This window comes from Dryobates pubescens, chromosome 13 (genome assembly GCF_014839835.1).
Source record: "Dryobates pubescens isolate bDryPub1 chromosome 13, bDryPub1.pri, whole genome shotgun sequence".
Classification (NCBI taxonomy): domain Eukaryota; kingdom Metazoa; phylum Chordata; class Aves; order Piciformes; family Picidae; genus Dryobates; species Dryobates pubescens.
The window spans coordinates 653,509-675,183 of NC_071624.1; the positions used below are offsets into that span (position 1 = coordinate 653,509).

General features: G+C 65.2%; 1 protein-coding gene across 1 annotated transcript; it reads right to left on the reverse strand.

Moving 5' to 3' along the window:
- Positions 1-1,890: 1,890 nt before the first annotated feature.
- On the reverse strand, positions 1,891-18,752 carry LOC104308788 (alpha-1,4-N-acetylglucosaminyltransferase). The gene is given in 5 exon segments (XM_054166460.1): positions 1,891-2,502; positions 4,792-5,241; positions 7,241-7,357; positions 7,360-7,403; positions 18,647-18,752. Coding segments are annotated over 5 exon segments (1,329 nt in total).
- Positions 18,753-21,675: the final 2,923 nt, after the last annotated feature.

Here is a 21,675-nt window from a genome sequence, read left to right on the forward strand (position 1 = left end):
TGCACAGGCTCAGGGCTGGCATGGCAGCTGCTGCCACTGCCAAGTCAGAGTTACCCTTTTGACCCCCATGCTCTCCAGCTTCTCCTCCAGCATGAGGCAGAACTGCTTCAGGAGGCAGATTTGGGTTTCTCCACAGGGCTTCCAGCAGCCTCTGCTGCCCAGCCAGGGCCTTCTCCCTGTCTGGACTAAAGGAGGGGTGCTGGGACCCCTGGGGGCAATGGCTCCCCCCAGCCCCAGAGAGCAGCTGGCTGCTCTCAGCAGGAGCAGGGCAGGGAGTGTGCCCCTGGACTCAGCACTGCCTTCAGCTCTGGATCCCTCACTGCAAGGAGGACACTGAGGAGCTGGAGCAGGGCCAGAGAAGGGCAACAGAGCTGGGGAGGGGTCTGGAGAGCAGGGCTGGGGAGGAGCAGCTGAGGGCCTGGGGGGTGTGCAGCCTGGAGCAGAGGAGGCTGAGGGAGACCTCATTGCTCTCTGCAGCTCCCTGAGAGGAGGCTGCAGCCAGGGGGGGATTGGGCTCTGCTCCCCAGTCTCGAGAGAGAGGACAAGAGGCAATGGCCTCAGGTTGTGCCAGGGGAGGCTTAGGTTGGACTTTAGAGGAAGCTTCTTCAGTGAAAGGCTTCTCCAAGCCTGGCCCAGGCTGCCCAGGGAGGTGGTGGAGTCCCCAGCCCTGGAGGTGCTCCACAACCCTGTGGCCATGGCACCCGGGGCCAGGGTTGGGTGGTGCTGGGTTGAGGGTTGGCCTGGAGGAGCTCAGAGGCTGAGACTAGAGCCCCCAAGAGCTGGGCAGGCTGCCCAGTTTGCTGACTCTGGAAAAGCCCCAAAGCCACTGGGTGCTCAGCTGGGCTTCAGTGCAGCCCTTTGCTCCTCACCTCCAGGGCAGATGACCTCCACTGACCCCAGAGGGCTTTGGGAGCCCTGAGGGACCACCCCCATGCTGTGCCAGAGCCTCAGCACCTCCTCCCTGTCCAGCAGGAGCATTCAGCCAGCACTGACCTCGGGGGACAGGGCAGGGCAAGCCCCTTCCTGAGGGGAGCCCAAGTGAAAGGCTGGCAGCTGGGGCTTTGCCAGGGGCCTGCAGGGCAGAGCAGGCTCAGGGCTGGTGGCTTTTGAACCACTTTATTCTCTCTGGCACCAGCAAGGTCCCTCTCAAAAACGTAGGGGGTGAGCTGGGTGAGAAACCAGAGGGGAACAGAGGGGCAGGGCCCTGGGCTGCCCTTCCTCAGCAGCTGCAGCTGGCAGCCTTCCTCCAGCTGCAGGACACCGGCCTCAGGCTTCAGCCCACGCCAGCTCCTCTGAGAGCAGGAGCTGCCAGCAGGGCCACCGGGGCCAGAGCAGAAAGGGCTCCCCAGGGAAGAACTTGCTCCCCCCAGAGCAGAAAGGGCTCCCCAGGGAAGAACTTGCTCCCCCCAGAGCAGAAAGGGCTCCCCAGGGAAGAACTTGCTCCCCCCAGAGCAGAAAGGGCTCCCCAGGGAAGAACTTGCTCCCCCCAGAGCAGAAAGGGCTCCCCAGGGAAGAACTTGCTCCCCCCAGAGCAGAAAGGGCTCCCCAGGGAAGAACTTGCTCCCCCCAGAGCAGAAAGGGCTCCCCAGGGAAGAACTTGCTCCCCCCAGAGCAGAAAGTGCTCCCCAGAGGCCAAGCTTCTCCTCAGGACCCCGTGAGTCCATCTGTTTGAGGAAGGTTTGGTTCCTGAGCACCTCTGAGTTCACAGCCCTGAGGCCGAGGTGTCCTTAGTGCCACCGGAGCCTCCTGCCCAGGGGTAGCCAGCACCATGCTGCAGCCCCCGCCGAGCCCCCCGGGCCAGCAGGGCTGGGGGCCGCAGGCAGCTCTGCGCCCTCCCGCGCCGGGCTGCGGCCCCGGGGAGGGGAGGGCCGGGGGGCCGCCGGCGGCAGCTCAGGCGGCGGCCCCCGGGGGCGCGGGGTCCCCGCGCCGAGCGTTGCGGACGAGGTCCCGGTAGGTGGTGGGGCAGCGGGCGCGGTAGAGCTGCTCGGCCAGCGTGTTGCTGCCGGCCACCACGGCCTGGCGGTTGTGGTTCATGAAGTTCCAGAGGTGCAGGGCGTAGGAGTGGTTGAAGCTGGGGCTCCGGTCCCACACCTTGTAGTACCTCCTCCAGGCCGGGTAGGGGATGGGGTAGAAGCGCTGGGGGTTGAGGAAGGAGATGTTGCGGCAGCTGTGGTCCTCGGCGCCGCGGAAGTCCGTCAGGTTGCAGAGGGCCTTCAGCACCCTGGTCATGAGGAGGGGGCCCTGGTTGCCCCAGATGTCGCCGTTGTACTTGAGGACGAAGTCCTCCATGCAGGCCCAGAGGAACCAGTGGCGTGCGGGGAAGCCGAAGATGCCGTTGCTGGAGAAGCGCGACTTCTGCGCCGCCAGGAAGCTGCCCGGCGGGATGGGCCGCAGCGAGATGACGTCCGTGTCCATGTAGATGCCGCCGTACTTCCAGAGCAGGGCCAGCCTGCCGGCGTCCGAGCTGACGTGCACCCAGTTCTTCTCCTGCTCCGGGACCACCTGCGGCGGGCACAGCGCGCTCGGGGAGGCCGCCGGCGGCCCGGGGGCTGCAGCCGGCCGGCGGCACCGGCAGCGCGCTGCGGAGGGCGCCGGGGAGACCTTGGGGTGGCTCTGCGGGAGCTGAAGGGAGAGCTGGGGAGGGACAGGGCCAGGGCTGGGACAGGGCGAGGGCTGGGGAGGGACAGGGCGAGGGCTGGGGAGGGACAGGGCGAGGGCTGGGGAGGGACAGGGCGAGGGCTGGGACAGGGCGAGGGCTGGGGAGGGACAGGGCGAGGGCTGGGACAGGGCGAGGGCTGGGGAGGGACAGGGCGAGGGCTGGGACAGGGCCAGGGCTGGGACAGGGCAAGGGCTGGGAGGGACAGGGCCAGGGCTGGGACAGGGCGAGGGCTGGGACAGGGCGAGGGCTGGGGAGGGGACAGGGCGAGGGCTGGGGAGGGGACAGGGCGAGGGCTGGGGAGGGGACAGGGCCAGGGCTGGGGAGGGACAGGGCCAGGGGAGGGACAGGGCGAGGGCTGGGACAGGGCGAGGGCTGGGGAGGGGACAGGGCCAGGGCTGGGGAGGGGACAGGGCCAGGGCTGGGGAGGGACAGGGCCAGGGCTGGGACAGGGCGAGGGCTGGGGAGGGACAGGGCGAGGGCTGGGACAGGGCCAGGGCGAGGGCTGGGACAGGGCCAGGGCGAGGGCTGGGGAGGGACAGGGTGAGGGCTGGGGAGGGACAGGGCGAGGGCTGGGACAGGGCGAGGGCTGGGACAGGGCGAGGGCTGGGGAGGGACAGGGCGAGGGCTGGGACAGGGCGAGGGCTGGGACAGGGCGAGGGCTGGGAGGGACAGGGCCAGGGCTGGGGAGGGACAGGGCCAGGGCTGGGACAGGGCCAGGGCCAGGGCTGGGACAGGGACAGGGCGAGGGACAATGGCTTTGAACTGGGAGAGGGCAGACTGAGACTGGAGAGGAGGAAGGAATTCTTGGCAGTGAGGCTGGGGAGAGCCTGGCACAGGCTGCCCAGGGAGGCTGTGGCTGCCTCCTGCCTGGAGGTTTCTCCTGTCTCACCGAGCCTTGAACACCTCCAGGGAGGGGGACAGCCTGAGGCTGCCCAGGGAGGCTGTGGCTGCCTCCTGCCTGGAAGTTTCTCCTGTCCCACCGAGCCTTGAACACCTCCAGGGACGGGGACAGCCTGAGGCTGCCCAGGGAGGTTGTGATGTCCCCTCCCTGGGGATGTTCAAGGCCAGGCTGGATGAGGCCCTGGGCAGCCTGTGCTGGTGGGAGGGGTCCCTGCCCAGGGCAGGGGGCTGGAGCTGGATGAGCTTCAAGATCCCTTCCAACCCAGCCCCTTCCACGGTTCCATGCTCACACCCCCAGCCCTGCACAGGCACCACCACCGATCTGCCTCCAGCTGTGGAACCTGGGATAAGCCAAGGGGGCAGCAGAGGGCCTCGGAGAGCCTTGCTGTGGAAACAGAGCTGAATGCAGAGCAGCTCTCCGCTGCTTTGGTGGTGTCACCAAGGTGCCATCAGTGATGCCACCAACCCCTGCCTGCTGCTGCAGTGGGACAGAGCCATGTGGGCACTGCCTGGGCACTGCCTGAGCACTGCCAGCTCTTGGAGGCAGGCTGGAGGCTTCCCTCTGGCACTGGTGCTCATTTTGTCTCAGAAAAAGGAAGAAGAAGAGGACATGGGAGCAGAGGAGGCTGAGGGAGACCTCCTTGCTCTCTGCAGCTCCTTGCAAGCAGGCTGCAGCCAGCTGGGGCTTGGGCTCTGCTCCCCAGTCTCAGGGGATGGAAGGAGAGGCACTGGCCTGGAACTGTGCCAGGGGAGGCTGAGGTTGGAGAGGAGGGAAAATGCCTTTGGTGCCAGAGTGGTCAGGGCCTGGCAGAGGCTGCCCAGGGAGGTGGTGGAGTCCCCATGCCTGGAGGGGTTCCACAAACTTGTGGCCACTTGGGGCCAGGGTTTGGTGGCCATGGTGGCGCTGGGCTCATCCAGTCTGGCCCTGAACACCCCCAGGCAGGAGGCAGCCACAGCCTCCCTGGGCAGCCTGTGCCAGAGCCTCAGCTCCCTCCTGCTGAACAGCTTCTTCCTCAGCTCCACTCTGACCCTGCTCTGCCTCAGCTCCAAACCATTTCCCCTTGGCCTGGCTCAGACCCCCTCAGCAAAAGTCTCTCTGCAGCCTTCCTGCAGGATCCCTTCAGGTCCTGGCAGCAGCTCTGAGGTGCCCCTGGAGCCTTCTCTGCAGGCTGCACAGCCCCAGCCCCCCCAGCCTGTGCCCACAGCAGCCTCCCCCCTGTCCCTGTGCCCACCTGGTTGTACCACTGGAGCAGAGGAGTCTCCTGGAAGATGGCTTCCAGCCGGAGGGGGAAGATGAAGACGTTCTTCATGGCGGAGAGGAGCGAGAAGGCTGCGTGGCTGGAGTTGCCCTGCAGGGCTGTGTGGTTGCTGAGCCCCTTCATGAAGAGGATGATCGCTCGGTCCTGGTAGGTCCTGGCGGCAGACTCCACGGAGCAGGACACCAGCGGGGGCGGCTCCAGGCGCTCGCTGGTCTCCAGGAAGATGATGCTCCTGCCCAGGCTCAGCACCTCCTCGGGGCTCAGGAGGTGCTTGGAGAGGGGCACGTAGGGGAAGAAGCAGCCAGAGAGCAGGGAGAGCTCGTACAGGATGCCTGAGATGAAGGAGAAGCAGAGGCAGAGGTGGATTCTCTTCAGCATCCTTGCTCTGCCGGGGCCCGGGCGGTCACGGCGCAGCCGAGGGCGCTGAGGAGAGACAGCAACAGGTGAAGAGGGCAGGGGCTGGGCAGGGGCTGGGCAGGGGCTGGGCAGGGCAGGGCAGGGGCTGGGCAGGGGCTGGGCAGGGCAGGGCAGGGGCTGGGCAGGGGCTGGGCAGGGGCTGGGCAGGGCAGGGGCTGGGCAGGGGCTGGGCAGGGCAGGGCAGGGGCTGGGCAGGGGCTGGGCAGGGGCTGGGCAGGGCAGGGGCTGGGCAGGGCAGGGGCTGGGCAGGGATGTGTGGACAGTGTGGTGGGAAGGCAGTGTGGGAGGCTCTGAGCTCCATGGCACAGTGTGGGAGGCTCTGAGCTCCATGGCACAGTGTGGGCAGGCTCTGAGCTCCATGGCACAGTGTGGGAGGCTCTGAGCTCCATGGCACAGTGTGGGCAGCTCTGAGCTCCATGGCACAGTGTGGGCGGCTCTGAGCTCCATGGCACAGTGTGGGCAGGCTCTGAGCTCCATGGCACTGTGTGGGCAGGCTCTGAGCTCCATGGCACAGTGTGGGCAGCTCTGAGCTCCATGGCACAGTGTGGGAGGGTCTGAGCTCCATGGCACAGTGTGGGCAGGCTCTGAGCTCCATGGCACAGTGTGGGCAGCTCTGAGCTCCATGGCACAGTGTGGGAGGCTCTGAGCTCCATGGCACAGTGTGGGCAGCTCTGAGCTCCATGGCACAGTGTGGGAGGCTCTGAGCTCCATGGCACAGTGTGGGCAGCTCTGAGCTCCATGGCACAGTGTGGGAGGCTCAGAGCTCCATGGCACAGTGTGGGCAGCTCTGAGCTCCATGGCACAGTGTGGGCAGGCTCTGAGCTCCATGGCACAGTGTGGGCAGCTCTGTGCTCCATGGCACAGTGTGGGCAGGCTCTGAGCTCCATGGCATTGTGTGGGAGGCTCTGAGCTCCATGGCACTGTGTGGGCAGGCTCTGAGCTCCATGGCATTGTGTGGGAGGCTCTGTGCTCCATGGCACTGTGTGGGCAGGCTCTGAGCTCCATGGCACAGTGTGGGCAGGCTCTGAGCTCCATGGCACTGTGTGGGAGGCTCTGAGCTCCATGGCACAGTGTGGGCAGGCTCTGAGCTCCATGGCACAGTGTGGGCAGGCTCTGAGCTCCATGGCACAGTGTGGCAGGCTCTGAGCTCCATGGCACAGTGTGGCAGGCTCTGAGCTCCATGGCACAGTGTGGGCAGCTCTGTGCTCCATGGCACAGTGTGGGCAGCTCTGAGCTCTATGGCACAGTGTGGGCAGCTCTGAGCTCCATGGCACAGTGTGGGCAGCTCTGAGCTCCATGGCACAGTGTGGGCAGGCTCTGAGCTCCATGGCACAGTGTGGGCAGCTCTGAGCTCCATGGCACAGTGTGGGCAGGCTCTGAGCTCCATGGCACAGTGTGGGCAGGCTCTGAGCTCCATGGCACAGTGTGGGCAGGCTCAGGCCTTTTCCCCAGCACACCCCTGGCAGGAGGTGTCATGCTGCACCCTGTGGGGTGAGGTGCTGGGGTCACACCTCCTCACCCCTGTCCAGGCAGGGGCCACCAGGAGAGGTCCTGGGGAAGCTCTGTGCTGATGGCACAGCTGGGCAGGCATTGGGTTGGCAGAGAGGGAAGGAGCAAGGCAGAGAGCAGGGAGGGCAAGGTGAGAAGGATCAGCTCAGCCCACGGCAAGCCAAGGGCCACCAAGTCAAGCCCTGGGGCAGGGTGGTGTGGCAAAGTGCTGCCAAGCACTGCAGCATTGTGCCAACACTGCTTGTCCACAGCCAGGAGACGCCCAGGGGATGGCAGGACCCAAATGTGCCAGTGGCATTAGGTGGTCAGTGCCAGTGAGGTCATGGTGAGAGTCTGGGATGCGTCAACCAAAGCCAAACCAGCAGCCCCTGGGCACCAAGGTTTGTCTCAGACTTCAGCCCTGAGGGCTGTGAGGGTTTGGGGCTGCAGGAGCAGAGGGAGGCAGATGTGAGGCCAGCAAGCAGCTGGTGCTGCACAGCAAGGGGCTGGGACCTACCTGGGTTATAGCTCTGAGAAACCCACACGGGCAGGTGGCTGCTCTGCCATCCCAGCGGCACTTGGAGCCCTTCGAAGCCCAGCTCCCTGCTGAAGCCCCCCAGACTCTCTGCAGCATAAGCAGAGGGGGTTCTGAGGGCAGGACACCGATGCACAGAGGGGAACTCAGTCCCACTCCCGGGGGTGGTTTGGGGCCAGCAGGACTCACCTGGAAGGACAAAGCAGGGGCAGGGTTTAGGGGAGCCTGCCTCAGCCTGGCCCAGCTCCTCCTTCCTGCTCTGCCCACAGGAGAAGGCCCCAGGGCAGCAGGAGTGAGTCACAGCTGCATCACCCTCTGGGACAGGCTCCTGACCAAGGAAATTCCCTCCTGAAAGGCTACCTGGCTGCACCCCAGCAGCAGTCCTGAGCCAGGGCCCAGCAGAGAGGAGACACTGAGTGGCAGAGCAGGGTCCAACCACCCCAGCCTGCCTGAAGGGGATGTGAGGGAGCAGAGCTCTGTGTGCTGGGCACAGGAGGCACAGGCACCAAGCAGAGCAGAGCTGAGCCCACAGCACAGCTCAGCCCTCTGGGAGCTCCCCAGCCAGTGCTGGAAGCTGTGGCAGCTCCTGATCCACATCCCCAGCCAGATCCTCCCCACACTGGGTGCTGAAGATGAGGAGCAGTGGTTTGGAGCTGGAGCAGGGCAGGGTCAGGCTGGACACCAGGAGGAAGCTCTGCACAGGGAGGCTGGGGAGAGCCTGGCACAGGCTGCCCAGGGAGGGGGCTGAGGCTCCATCCCTGCAGCCATCCAAGCTCAGCCTGGAGCTGTCCCTGGGCAGCCTGCTCCAGCTGGAGCTGTGCCTGGGGCTGCAGGGGTGGGACAGGATGCCCTGGGAGGACAGGGTCAGCTTCCAACCTGATGCAATCTGTGGCTCTGTGACTGTTCACAGCATGGGTTGGGCTGGAAGGGACCTCCAAGATCACCTAATTCCAACCCCCTTGCCATGGGCAGGGACCCCTCCCACCAGCCCAGGCTGCTCAAGGCCTCATCCAAGCTGGCCCTGAGCACCTCCCCATAGTCCCACAGCAGACTTTGCTCCCTGGGTGACCACCACAGCAGGGGAGAAGCAGCCAGGGCTGAGCAGGGTGCCAGTGCTCCAGCCAGCAGTGGCTGTGGGTAGGACCTGCAGGACACAGCAGCCTGCAGAGCAGAGAATGCTGCCTCTGCTTTTAGCTCCAGCCAGCCCTCCCCAGGGTCCTCCCAGCGCTCTGCTGTGCTGCCCTAGCAGCCTGCAGCCCTTCCTGCAGGAGGCAGCACCCAGGGCCTCCTCCTGCAGATAAGCAGCTTGGACGGAAGGACTGGAGAGCAAACACGAGAGGTTCGGGGACAGCTTGTTCCCAAGCCTGCAGATAAAGCAGCCTGAGCTGCAGAGCCCCAGCCAGGCTCAGCCCCAGCCAGGCTCAGCCCCAGCCAGGCTCAGCCCCAGCAGGAATACTCAGAGCCCAGGGCAAGAGGGACTGAGAAAGCCCAGCAGAAGGGAGAGTCCAAGCAGCCCCCAGGAGGCTGCAAACTCAGCCCCCAGGAGCTGAGACATAAACCACCAAGAACCCCCAACCCAAAGCACCAGGAAGCCAAAACACAAACCAGCAAGAAGCTGCCCAACAATCCACCAAGAGAAGGCAAAAGAAAGCCCTGAGGAACAACAACAGCGAAACTCCAGCACCAAGGGAGAGCAAAACAAACCCCCGGGAGCCCCAAGCCCTCCTGCCCCCTCCCCTTCCTCAGGCTCTTCCTCCCGAGGTGCTCCAAGCCAGCCAGCCCAGGGCAAGCAAGCTCTGGGCCCTGGCAGCTCCCTCCCCACCCCCGAAGCCTGCCCAGGGTTTAGGCTTTTCTGACCTGGTCCCTGCCTGCTGCTGCTGCTGCAGTGCAGCCCAGGGGCCAGCAGCTGCTGCTGAGCTTTGGCAGTGCTGAACTCCCAGCTGCTCTCTCTCTTGGGCTGCTTGGAGCAGCAAAGCCAAGGGCAGCACCTTGCCAGCCCCAGGCTGCCAGCCCCAGGCTGCCAGCCCCAGGCTGCCAGCCCCAGGCTGCCAGCCCCAGGCTGCCAGCCCCAGGCTGCCAGCCCCAGGCTGCCAGCCCCAGGCTGCCAGCCCCAGGCTGCCAGCCCCAGGCTGCCAGCCCCAGGCTGCCAGCCCCAGGCTGCCAGCCCCAGGCTGCCATCGCTGCTTGGATGGCTCTGAAGATGCAGTGGCTGAGGTCTGGCTGAGCCTAGCAAAGCCCTGGGCTGGGGGCAGTCTGGGAGGGGCCTGGGCTGCAGACGGTGAGGGGGCAGCAAGCAGCCCCCGCAGCAGCCCCCAGCCCCCCGTGCTGCAGAAGGCAAACCCCCAGCCTCTCCTCCTGGGAAATTGCCTTCCCCCAGGGGCCTGTGTGGAGAGTTTGGGATTCTCATCCTGGCCTGGGGGCTGCTGTTGGCAAAACGTTCAGTGCCCAGCTGCAGAGCTGCAGGGCTCAAAGCCCGGCCCCGGGGGATCACCCTGCCGAGGGGGCTGCTCCCTGCCTGCAGCAGAGCTCCATGCGGCAGTCCCGGACATGCTGCTGCGCCTGGGGCAAGCTCAGCGTTGGCAGCTGGGGAGGGAGGGGGCTGGCAGGGCACAGGAGAGATCCCAGTGGCTGCCAGGGGTGCCCAGGGCTGGGACTGCTGCTGAGGAGTCCTCTGGGGTGTCCTTAGGAAGGTGCAGCAGGGTTTGTCAGTACATCATGGAATGGTTGGGTTGGACCTCAGTGTTCATCCAGCTCCAGCCCCCTGCCCTGGGCAGGGACCCCTCCCACCAGCACAGGCTGCTCAGGGCCTCATCCAGCCTGGTCCTCAACACCCCCAGGCAGGAGGCAGCCACAGCCTCCCTGGGCAGCCTGTGCCAGGCTCTCCCCACCCTCACTCAACAATCTCTTCCTCCTCTCCACTCTCAGTCTCTCCTCTCCCAGCTCAAAGCCATTGTTCCTCATCCTGGCACTCCCAGCCCTTGTCCAGAGTCCCTCCCCAGCTCTCCTGGAGCCCTTCAGCTGCTGGAAGCTGCTCTGAGCTCTCCCTGGAGCCTTCTCCTCTCCAGGCTGCACAGCCCCAGCTCTCCCAGCCTGGCCCCACAGGGGAGGGTCTGCAGCCTCTGCTCATCCTGGTGGTCTCCAAAAGGAGTAAATGAAGCTGCTGGGGTGCACTGGAGCTGTGGGGTCCAGCCTGACCCCCCCAGTGCTGAGCTCCTGATGCTCTGGGAGCAGCCTGGGCAAGGTTCAGCTCTCTGGGGTCTCTGCTCCTTATCTGCCCAAAGATCTTTGTTTCATACAAACTGCAGCTTGGAGTCCTGCAGTCCACAGAGCCACAGAGCAGGGCAGGGGCTGGAAGGGACCTCCAGAGAGCATGCAGCCCAAACCCCCCCTGCCAGAGCAGGGCACCCAGGGCAGGGCACACAGAACACACCCGGGGGGGGCTGGAAAGGCTGCAGAGCAGACTCCACAGCCTCTGTGGGCAGCTTCCTCTGAGCACGGGTGGGGATCTGCAGCTGGCTCTGTGTGCTGCCTGCTCCTTGTTTCTCCTGGCAGGGAAGAGCCCCAGGGCAGTCCCTGCCTGCAGCACACACAGCACTGCTTGAGCCTCCACCACCCTGTCCCCCCAGCCCCAGTCAGTTCCAGCCACAGCCAGGTCAGCACAGTGCCTGCACCCCACAGCCACCTCCCTGCCAGCCTGGGCACCAGGCACACCTGGAAACCCCTCTCAGATGGCAGAGCTGTGGCAGAGTTTCTGCTGACCCTTGCAGGCTGTAATCAGTGCAGCCCCTGCAACCTCCAAGGGGCTGCAGACTGCACAGCTGCTGACCTGCTGCCCTGATTCCACAGCCCCACACCCCCAGGGAGGAAGCAAAACTCACCTCTGGGCTGCAGGAGAGCAGCTGCAGGAGAGCAGGCACAGGGAGCAGGCTCTGGGGAGGCAAAGCCGAGCTGGACCACGCTAGGAGGTATCCAGAGCTGCTGGAGAGCCCTTTGCTTGGGCACTGCCTCTCTCTCTGCTGCCCTGCCAGGGCCTGGGGCAGCCTCATGGCTTGCTCTGCAGCAGCTCTGCTGTTTGCATTCTTGCTGAGCTGAGATAAGGCTGAGCTCAACCTGAGATCAGAGCCAGGGCTGCTCTAAGGGGCACAGAGCACGGTGCAAGGCCCTGGGGGCAGCCCCAGCCGCCCTGGGAGGCTCACAAGGGACGGGCAAGGCTGAGCCCAGCAGGCAGAGCACTTGCCCCTGGTGCCAGCAGGGGCAGCCCCACCCTGAGGGAGGCTGCTGGGCTGCCCCTGGGGCTGTGCTGCAGCGATGCTGCGCAGGCCCCCGAGGCCAGCAGCACCAAAGCCTTCTCCTGCACGAGCACAGCCCAGATGCCATCACACAGCCTGGGCTGGCTGCCTGGCAAGCTCAGCTGCTGCCCACTTCCCCATCAGCAGGCAGGCAGGCAGGCAGGAGGTGTTGCTGGGCCCTCAGAGCCTGTCCCCAAGCAGGGGGCTTGAGCTGTCCCGGAGCACCCTCAGGTGCCCCCCAGGTTGGCACCGCAGGCTTGGAAGGACCCCTGAGGTGTTTCCTGGTCCTGATGTCTAAGGGCTGTGGACTTCAGTGACCATTCTGTGCTGAGGGGGAAGTCCTGAGGCAGAGGTGGAGCTGCAGCACCAAAGAGACCTCCCCAGTGCAGCCCTGTGCGAGCCTGACCTGTGCTGGCACAGCTCTGCCCAGCCTGGGGGAGGGCACCAGAGGATGCTGCTGGGGGGTGAGCCTGGCTCCCAGCCACCCCCCAGGAGCCAGGGAGCAGATGAGCTGCACAGAGCACATCTCCTGCTCCATGGCAGGGCTCTGCCTCCAGGACAGGTTTGCCAGCAGGGCTGGAAGCTTTGTCCAGCCCCTGAGTGCCAACAGCCACACACAAGGTGCAGAGTGAAGCACGGCAAAGCCACCCAGAGCACCCCCACCAGCACCCCCCCAGTGCTGAGCAGCCACCACCCCTCAGGAAAATACCAAACTCACCCAGGAGCAACCAGGTTGGAAGAGACCTCTGAGACCATCAAGTCCAACCTCTCACCCAGCACCATCTGATGAACCAAACCATGGCACCGAGTGCCTCATCCAGGCTTGTGCTGAGCACAGGAGGGGCAGTGGCTTTGAGCTGGGAGAGGAGATTGAGGCTGGAGAGGAGGAAGAAATCCTTGGCAGTGAGGGGGGGGAGAGGCTGCCCAGGGGAGGCTGTGGCTGCCTCCTGCCTGGGGGTGTTCAGGGCCAGGCTGGATGAGGCCCTGAGCAGCTTTGCATTCAGAGTTAGCCTTTAAAGTCTGCTGCTGAGCAGGAGGAGACATCTCTCTGCCTGCCCAAGAGCTGCCATGGCCCCTGCAGAGGGGCTCAGGAGGTGTCCCTGCCCAGAGCTGGATGATGCTCAGGGTCCCTTCCAGCCCATCCTGTCCTGGGAAGCACGACTCGGCTCCTCCCCTGCCCAGCCCAGGGGCACCCCGGGCTGCGGAGGGCCTGCCCCAGCTCTGTCCGCTGTGCCCCAGAGGTGTTTCCTGCAGAGCCTGGCCGGGAGCAGCAGCAGCTCCCGCGGGCACGGCCGGGAGCGCAAACAGCGCCCGCGGGGAGCCGGCGAGATAGGCAGAGCCCCGGCGGCAGATAGCAGCCCGGCGGCAGATAGCAGCCCGGCCGAGCGCCAGCCCGGCCGAGCGCCAGCCCGCGGGCACTGACGTGAGCCGGCAGCCCCCCGCCCCGCCGCGCCTCTGCCACCCACCCTCCCCTTCAGCAAACACTGCCCAGGGCCCTGCTCCGCACGGAGCTGGAGCCGGGCGGGGGCTGGGCTCCTCTGCCCGGCCCCAGGCGAGAGAAGGAGAGGCAATGGCCAGGGCAGGGCTGGGTTGGAGAGCAGGCAAAATGCCTTTGGTGCCAGAGTGGCCAGGGACTGGCACAGGCTGCCCGGGGGGGTGGTGGAGTCCCCAGCCCTGGAGGGGCTCCAGAAACCTGTGGCCGTGGCAGCTGGGGCCAGGGTTGGGCTCCCGGCGGGGGTCCCGGTGGGGCTGGCTGCCCTGGGAGAGCTCTTCCAGCCCAGGCAGTGCTCTGATTGTTTCAGCCCCCCCCTGCCCTCCTTCACTCAGCTGCTGTGAGATGAGTTCCTACCTCCTCCCCGCAGGGCTCTGGGGCCGGCCCCCTGCTGCTCGCTGTTTGCTGGGGGCTGTGCCCTCGGGGGGGGTTGTTAGCTGCTGGAGGGTGCAGGGAGAGATGGAGCCCTTGGGGGTGCTTCTAAAGCTGCCTTTGCCCCGGGGAGGCTTTTAGTGCTGCTCTATCAGAGTGCAAACACCATCAGAGCTTGGGGGCCTCACCTGGCAGAAGTCTCCTCCCATCAGAAGCTGCTCTGCTCCCTCTGGCCAGATCCAGTGCCCAGCAGCAGCTGGCATCATGGGCAGCCAGGCTGGGCTGATGCTGCAGCCCTTGCAAGGCAGAAGTCCTCAGCACACAGAGCCCAGCACCTTTCTGGGGCTGCTTTGGTGGCTTCTGTGGGGTTTGGTGGCCTCTTGGCTTTGGTGGGGGTTGGGTTTGGTTTTTAAGGCATCACAATAGCACAGAGGATCTCTGGGGGCATCTTCAGCTCCCAGGCAGCCTTCTTTGTGCACTCCTGCTGTTGTCAACCAAGCTGCTGGGCAGCCAGGACCCTCCCAGAGCTGCTGGCTTAGGGTCGAGCAGCTCAGAGGCAGTGCCTGCAGGGAGCCTTTGGCATAACTCAGGTCCTGAACCATCAAGCTTGGAGGTCCTGGGCTCCTCTTCCAGCTGAGATGCTTGGGCAGGGCTGGGCTGGGAGCTCACTGTGCTGGGCCTGGTTCATGGAGAGTGAGAAGCTCAGGCTGGTCTCTTGCTGACCCTTGAGGTCTCTTCCAACCTTATTGATTCTGTGATTCTTCCCCTTGCCCTGCAGAGCTTTGGCTCTTGGGCAGGAGGAAGCTCTTTGCTATGAGGGTGGTGGAATCACAGCAGGGGCTGGGCTGGAAGGGACCTCCAGAGCTCCCCCAGCCCAAGCCCTGCCCCCAGCAGGGACATCCTGCACTGCAGCAGGCTGCCCAGAGCCCTGTGCAGCCTCACCTTGAGCAGCTCCAGGGCTGGGGCCTCACCTGGCACCTCCCTGGCAGCCTGCTCCAGGCTCCAGCAGCCTCCTGGGGCAGAGCTTGTTCCTAATGAGAGGTGAAGGATGGAAGCAGCCCCGCCTGCCGTGGCAGCAGGACTCTGGAGGGGGCCCAGGTGAAGCCCAAGGGGCTGGGGAAGTTTCCACCCCACCTGGGGAGAAGTGGCACAGGGGGGGCAGAGGGCAGACCTCTGCTGAGGTTTGCAGGTCAGATGGCACCGAGTGAAGCCCCACACATGAGTGGCTCACCAGGGAGGGTAGGGGAAGTGAAGAGCCTGAGCCAGGCTGCTGTGGTAACCTGCTCAGGGTGCTGCAGGACACATCCTGAGGGAAACATTAATTGAAGGCACTGAGAGGAAGGAGCTGAAGTGCAACAGAGCTTCACCAAAGGCAGCCTGTGCCAGGCTGGGCTGAGGCCCTCCTTTGATAAGGTAATTGGCTTGCCAGACAAGGGAGGTGTGGGAGAGGCAATCTCTCTGGGGCTCAATAAAGCATTTGATGTGCTGCCACCTGGGAAACCCTCTGTGAAGCAGGGGAAATGGCAAAGAGCAGAAGCAGGCTGCAGGGGAGGGAGGCACAGAGCCAGCAGCAGGACTGGCACAGGGGGAAGTGGGACCCTCGAGGGGCCTGCTGGGGGGCATCCAAAACACCTACCTGGAGACTGACCCTGGCCAGGGCTGGCATGGCCAAAGGAGGGAACAGAGAGGGGAACTGCGATCCTTACCCAGGTTCTGTGCAGCAGGAGCCAGGCATGCCCAGAGCCCAGGAGTGCCACAGCCAAGAGCATCGCTGCTGGAGGGCTGCTGCAGTGCCAGGGGATGGCATCAGAGCTGCCCCAGGCAGAGCCCTGAGCTGCACCAGGGGATGGCATCAGAGCTGCCCCAGGCAGAGCCCTGAGCTGCACCATTCAGATGGCATCAGAGCTGCCCCAGGCAGAGCCCTCTGCTGCTGCAGTGCCAGGGGAAGGCATCAGAGCTGCCCCAAGCAGCAGCCCTGAGCTGCAGCAGTGCCAGGGGATGGCATCAGAGCTCCACCAAGCAGCAGCCCTGAGCTGCAGCAGTGCCAGGGGATGGCATCAGAGCTGCCCCAGGCAGAGCCCTGAGCTGCACCAGGGGATGGCATCAAAACTGCCCCAGGCAGAGCCCTGAGCTGCACCAGGGGATGGCATCAGAGCTGCCCCAGGCAGAGCCCTGAGCTGCACCAGGGGATGGCATCAGAGCTCCACCAGGCAGAGCCCTGAGCTGCACCAGGGGATGGCATCAGAGCTCCACCAAGCAGCAGCCCTGAGCTGCAGCAGTGCCAGGGGATGGCATCAGAGCTCCACCAAGCAGCAGCCCTGAGCTGCAGCAGTGCCAGGGGATGGCATCAGAACTCCCCCAGGCAGAGCCCTGAGCTGCAGCAGTGCCAGGGGATGGCATCAGAGCTCCACCAAGCAGCAGCCCTGAGCTGCATCAGTGCCAGGGGATGGCATCAGAGCTCCCCCAGGCAGAGCCCTGAGCTACACCATTCAGATGGCATCAGAGCTCCACCAGGCAGAGCCCTCTGCTGCTGCAGTGCCAGGGGAAGGCATCAGAGCTCCCCCAGGCAGCAGCCCTGAGCTGCACCAGGGGATGGCATCAGAGCTCCACCAGGCAGAGCCCTGAGCTGCACCAGGGGATGGCATCAGAGCTCCCCCAGGCAGAGCCCTGAGCTACACCAGAGGATGGCATCAGAGCTCCCCCAGGCAGCAGCCCTGAGCTGCACCAGGGGATGGCATCAGAGCTGCCCCAGGCAGCAGCCCTGAGCTGCACCAGGGGATGGCATCAGAGCTCCACCAGGCAGCAGCCCTGAGCTGCACCAGGGGATGGCATCAGAGCTCCACCAGGCAGAGCCCTGAGCTGCACCAGGGGATGGCATCAGAGCTGCCCCAGGCAGAGCCCTGAGCTGCACCAGGGGATGGCATCAGAGCTCCACCAGGCAGAGCCCTGAGCTGCACCAGGGGATGGCATCAGAGCTCCCCCAGGCAGAGCCCTGAGCTACACCAGAGGATGGCATCAGAGCTCCCCCAGGCAGCAGCCCTGAGCTGCACCAGGGGATGGCATCAGAGCTCCACCAGGCAGAGCCCTGAGCTGCACCAGGGGATGGCATCAGAGCTGCCCCAGGCAGCAGCCCTGAGCTGCACCAGGGGATGGCATCAGAGCTGCCCCAGGCAGCAGCCCTGAGCTGCACCAGGGGATGGCATCAGAGCTCCACCAGGCAGAGCCCTGAGCTGCACCAGGGGATGGCATCAGAGCTGCCCCAGGCAGAGCCCTGAGCTGCACCAGGGGATGGCATCAGAGCTCCACCAGGCAGCAGCCCTGAGCTGCACCAGGGGATGGCATCAGAGCCCCCCCAGGCAGAGCCCTGAGCTGCACCAGGGGATGGCATCAGAGCTCCCCCAGGCAGCAGCCCTGAGCTGCACCAGGGGATGGCATCAGAGCTCCACCAGGCAGCAGCCCTGAGCTGCACCAGGGGATGGCATCAGAGCCCCCCCAGGCAGAGCCCTGAGCTGCACCAGGGGATGGCATCAGAGCTCCACCAGGCAGAGCCCTGAGCTGCACCAGGGGATGGCATCAGAGCTCCCCCAGGCAGAGCCCTGAGCTGCAGCAGGGGATGGCATCAGAGCCCCCCCAGGCAGCAGCCCTGAGCTGCAGCAGGGGATGGCATCAGAGCTCCCCCAGGCAGAGCCCTGAGCTGCACCAGGGGATGGCATCAGAGCTCCACCAGGCAGAGCACTGAGCTGCACCAGGGGATGGCATCAGAGCTCCCCCAGGCAGAGCCCTGAGCTGCAGCAGGGGATGGCATCAGAGCCCCCCCAGGCAGCAGCCCTGAGCTGCAGCAGGGGATGGCATCAGAGCCCCCCCAGGCAGAGCCCTGAGCTGCAGCAGGGGATGGCATCAGAGCCCCCCCAGGCAGCAGCCCCTCTTTGCCAGCTCTGCTTTCATTGTCTGCACCTGGCTCTGCCTGTGCTCCACAGGGCACCAGCGCTTGCAGATGGGAAACACTGGCAATGATGATGATGATGATGGTGATGGTGGTGGTGGTGGTGGTGGTGGTGGTGCAAGCTTAATCAGCCCCTGAATGGCTCAAGGCCTATGGCTCTGGACAGGCAGTTGTTGTGTGGTGAGGCTGAGGAGGTGCAGGGTGTCCAGCTCAGGAGCCTCTGTGCCAGGAAGGGTCTGGAGGGGCTGGAAGGTGTCCAGAGCAGGGCCAGGAGGAGGAGCAGAGGGCTGGAGCTGCTCTGCTGTGAGCACAGCCTGAGGGAGTTGGGGTTGTGCAGGCTGGAGAGGAGAAGGCTTCAAGGAGACCTCCTTGTGGCCTTCCAGGATCTGCAGGGGGCTGCAGGAAAGCTGGGGAGGGACTTGTGAGGGTGTCAGAGAGGGATAGGACTGGGGGGGATGGAGCAGAACTGGAAGTGGGGAGATTGAGATTGGCTGTGAGGAAGAAGTTGTTGCCCAGGAGGGTGGTGAGAGCCTGGCACAGGCTGCCCAGGGAGGTGGTGGCAGCCTCCTGCCTGGAGGTGTTTGCAGCCAGGCTGGAGGTGGCTGTGAGCAACCTGCTGTGGGGTGAGGTGTCCCTGCCCATGGCAGGGGCTGGGGCTGGCTGAGCCTTGAGCTCCCTGGCAGCTGTGTGGCTCTGTGATTCTGCATGGGAAGGGAAGGTCACAGCAGGGGCTGGGCTGGAAGGGACCTCCAGAGCTCCCCTGCCCCCAGCAGGGACATCCTGCACTGCTTCAGGCTGCCCTGAGCCCTGTCCAGCCCCACCCTGAGTACCTCCAGGCATGGAGCCTCAACCACTTCCCTGGGCAGCCTGTTCCAAGCAAGGCATCACTGCAGAGCCAGGCCACACAACCTCCCCCAGCGCACAAAGCCTCCTTCCCCCTCTCCCCCGAGCAGGCAGTGGTGCTGGGGCTGCCTGCACGGCAAGGAGGGAGAGGGGGAGGTAATTTCATAGAGAAGTGAAACCTGCTTATCCCCTCCTTGTATTTTTAGCTTCAATTACACCCAAATGCCAGCTGATCAATTCAGCTGCAATGAGCCCTTAATCCTAATAAGTCCTGATCACCTTCTCCAAGCCTGAGAACAGCAGGGGAGGTGTTTGCAGGCAGGCTCAGCGCCGTGCTGCGCCGCTCCTGGGCCCTGCACCAGCAGCTAACGCTGCCTGGAATACTAAACAAGGCCTTGGAGAGGGCCAAGGAGAGGCTCTGGGCTGCTCTCCCTCCCCCTGCATCACACAGCCACTGAAGTGCTGTGCTTGGCTCCCCGAGGCCAGCACCACCACGGCCACCGAACCACGGCCACCGAACCACGGCCACCGAACCACGGCCACCCCTCCAGCCATGGGGACTCCACCACCCCCCTGGGCAGCCTCTGCCAGGCCCTGGCCACTCTGGCACCAAAGGCATTTCTCCTCCTCTCCAACCTCAGCCTCCCCTGGCACAGTTCCAGGCCATTGCCTCTCCTTCCATCCCCTGAGACTGGGGAGCAGAGCCCAGCCCCAGCTGGCTGCAGCCTCCCCCCAGGGAGCTGCAGAGAGTAAGGAGGTCTCCCTCAGCCTCCCCCTGGCTGAACACTCCCAGCTGCTGCTCCCCAGACCCTTCCCCGGCTGTGTTGCCCTTCTCTGGCCACATCTGCTCCTTGCATCCCCTCCTTGCAAGGCAAGGACCATTACAGCTGCCTGACTTCAGCAGCCCAGGCAGCAGTGAGCTGCTCTGCTTGGGCTGAGCCAAGGCCACCCTGCCTGGGCCCTTTCTGCCCACCAGAGGCATTTCAGTCCCAAGCAAAGCAGAGCAGAGCGAGCAAGAGGAGGCTTCTGCAGACACCTCCCAGAAAGGAGCTGCTCCTAGAATCAGGGCAGGGGAGGCTGGGAGGGAGCTCTGCAGGGGGCCTGGGCCAGCCCTGCTGCTGGGGAGGGCTTTCCCCTGTGCTGGGGCAGCCCCAGCCAAGGCTGAGGATCCCCTCCTGTGCCTCGGGGAGCAGCTGGGAGCTCCTCCTTCCTCCAGCCCAGAGCAGCGTTGTCTGTTGCCATGAGCCTTCAGGGGAGCTCTAGCTGTGGCCCTTGCCCCGGGGTGCTGCTGTGGGGCAGTGTAGGGGGCGGCAGCCCACCCTAAGCCCCCCCCCAGTCCTTAGCCACCGGGGTGCCTCCTGAGCACTGCGCTGCAGGCACTGCTGCTGCTGCAGGCACTGCTGCTGCTGCAGGCACTGCTGCTGCTGCTGCTTCCCCCGCTGCTTCCCTCACTGCCAGGGGAGGGCCACACAGTCAAGTGGTCCCTTTCTGCCTCCCCTTCTCCCCCAGAGCAGGAATTCCGGCGGGGCGGGGCGGGGCAGGGTGGGGCGGGGCGGGGCTGCAGCAGAGGCAGGGCTGGCAGGCAGGATCTCCCTTTATAGCCTTGCCCCAGCCTGGCCCCAGCAGTGCAAATCAAGGGGCATGCAGCTGGCTGCAGCCAGGGTTGGTCCTGGCTGAGTGCTTGCTGAGGGGGCTGCTGCTGACCTGGTGCTGAGGGTGCTGCTGGTGTGTCACCTACCCTGGGGGTGGGAGCACCTCCACTGCCCCCCCAGAGCGAGTTTGCTGCCAGCAGCAGGGAAAGCCTCTGGAGCACCCTGGCTGGGGCTGGAGGTGCCCCCATGGGGAGGGGGTCAGCTGCTCCAGGGAGCCCCAGCTCCATCCCAAGCACTGGCTTGGGAGGGACCTTTAAAGCTCAGCCAGTGCTGCCCCTGCAGTCACAGGGACATCCCCACCAGGAGCAGGCTGCTCAGGGCCAGATCAAGCCTGAGCTTGGATGGCTGCAGGGATGGAGCCTCAGCCCCCTCCCTGGGCAGCCTGTGCCAGTGTCTGCCCAGCCTCCCTGTGCAGAGCTTCCTCCTGGTGTCCAACCTGACTCTGTCCTGCTCCAGCTCCAAACCACTGCCCCTGGTCCTGTCCCCCCAGCCCCTTCTGAGCAGTCCCTGCCCAGCCTGCCTGCAGGATCCCCTCAGGTTCTGGCAGGTGCTGGATGAAGCTTTGAGCACCTTGGTCTAGGGGCAGCTGTCCCTAGGGGCCCATGGCAGAGAGCTTGGAACCAGATGATCTTCAAGGCCCCTCCCAAACCACTCTGTGGTTCTGTGGCCTCAGTTTCTAAGGGATCTATGGAAATGGAGCTTCCCCTTTGGGCTCCACCTGAAAGCCCACACCAGGCTCTCAGCACTGTGAGCCTCAGCATTTGGTCTCCAGCTTCAACCCATCCTGGAGGGCCAAACACTGGGTTCAGGGCCAGGCTGGATGAGGCCCTGAGCAGCCTGTGCTGGTGGGAGGGGTCCCTGCCCAGGGCAGGGGGCTGGGGCTGGGGGAGCTTGGAGGTCCCTTCCAACCCAACCCTCTCCCTGACTCTCTGGTGGTGGCCATGGGGCTGGGTGTGACTCTCACCTCTGCTGGGCTGGTGAGGTGGCACAGACCCTTGCCCAGGTGGGGCTGGTCTGCTCAGGAAGCCTTGCTGGCAAGGATGCCCCCTGCCCGGGGCTGCCCCTGCCCCCTGCCCCCTCCCCCCTGCCTGGGGCTGCCCCTGCCCCCTGCCTGGGCTGCCCCTGCCCCCTGCCTGGGCTGCCAGCAGGGCAGAGCCAGAGACAGCAGAGCCCCAGGCTGCCTGCCCTGCCCCCTGCCCTTCCAGCAGCAGTGGCAGACGGATGGGGAGGTGGCCCAGGAGAGCAGAGAGCCAGGGAGTCGCTTCCCAGCCTGCTGCCTCTCTCAGATGCCACAGGGCAGAGCCCTGCTGCCTTCCCACACCTTGCAGCCTCTGCCTGCCCCTCAGGGTGCTGCCACCGTCCCAGCTGGCACCCCAGGGGCAGCAGGAGGCGGCTGGGCTCCCACTGTGTCCATCTGGCAGCGAGGACAAGGTGCCAAGGGTGGATTACACCCCAGCCCCAGAGGGGCAGAGGGCCCTGGGCAGGCTGCAGAGGAGGCTGAGGAGAGCCTCAGGAGCTTCAGCAAGGCCAAGGGCAAGGTCCTGCACCTTGGTCAAGGCAGCCCTTGGCACCAGCACAGGCTGGGGGGGATGAGGGTGAGAGCAGCCCTGCAGAGAAGGACCTGGGGGTGCTGGTGGGGGAGAAGGCAGCAATGGGCACTGGCAGCACAGCCTGGGGCTGCCCTTGGCCTTCTGTGGTGCCAGTGCCCACTGCCAGAGCTTGGCCTTGCTTCAGCAGAGGACCCTGCCCCAGCTGAGCATCCCCAGAGCTGCCTGAGCTGCAGCAGTCCTCTGCTCTGTGGGCAGCGCTGAGCTGGGGGCTGGGGG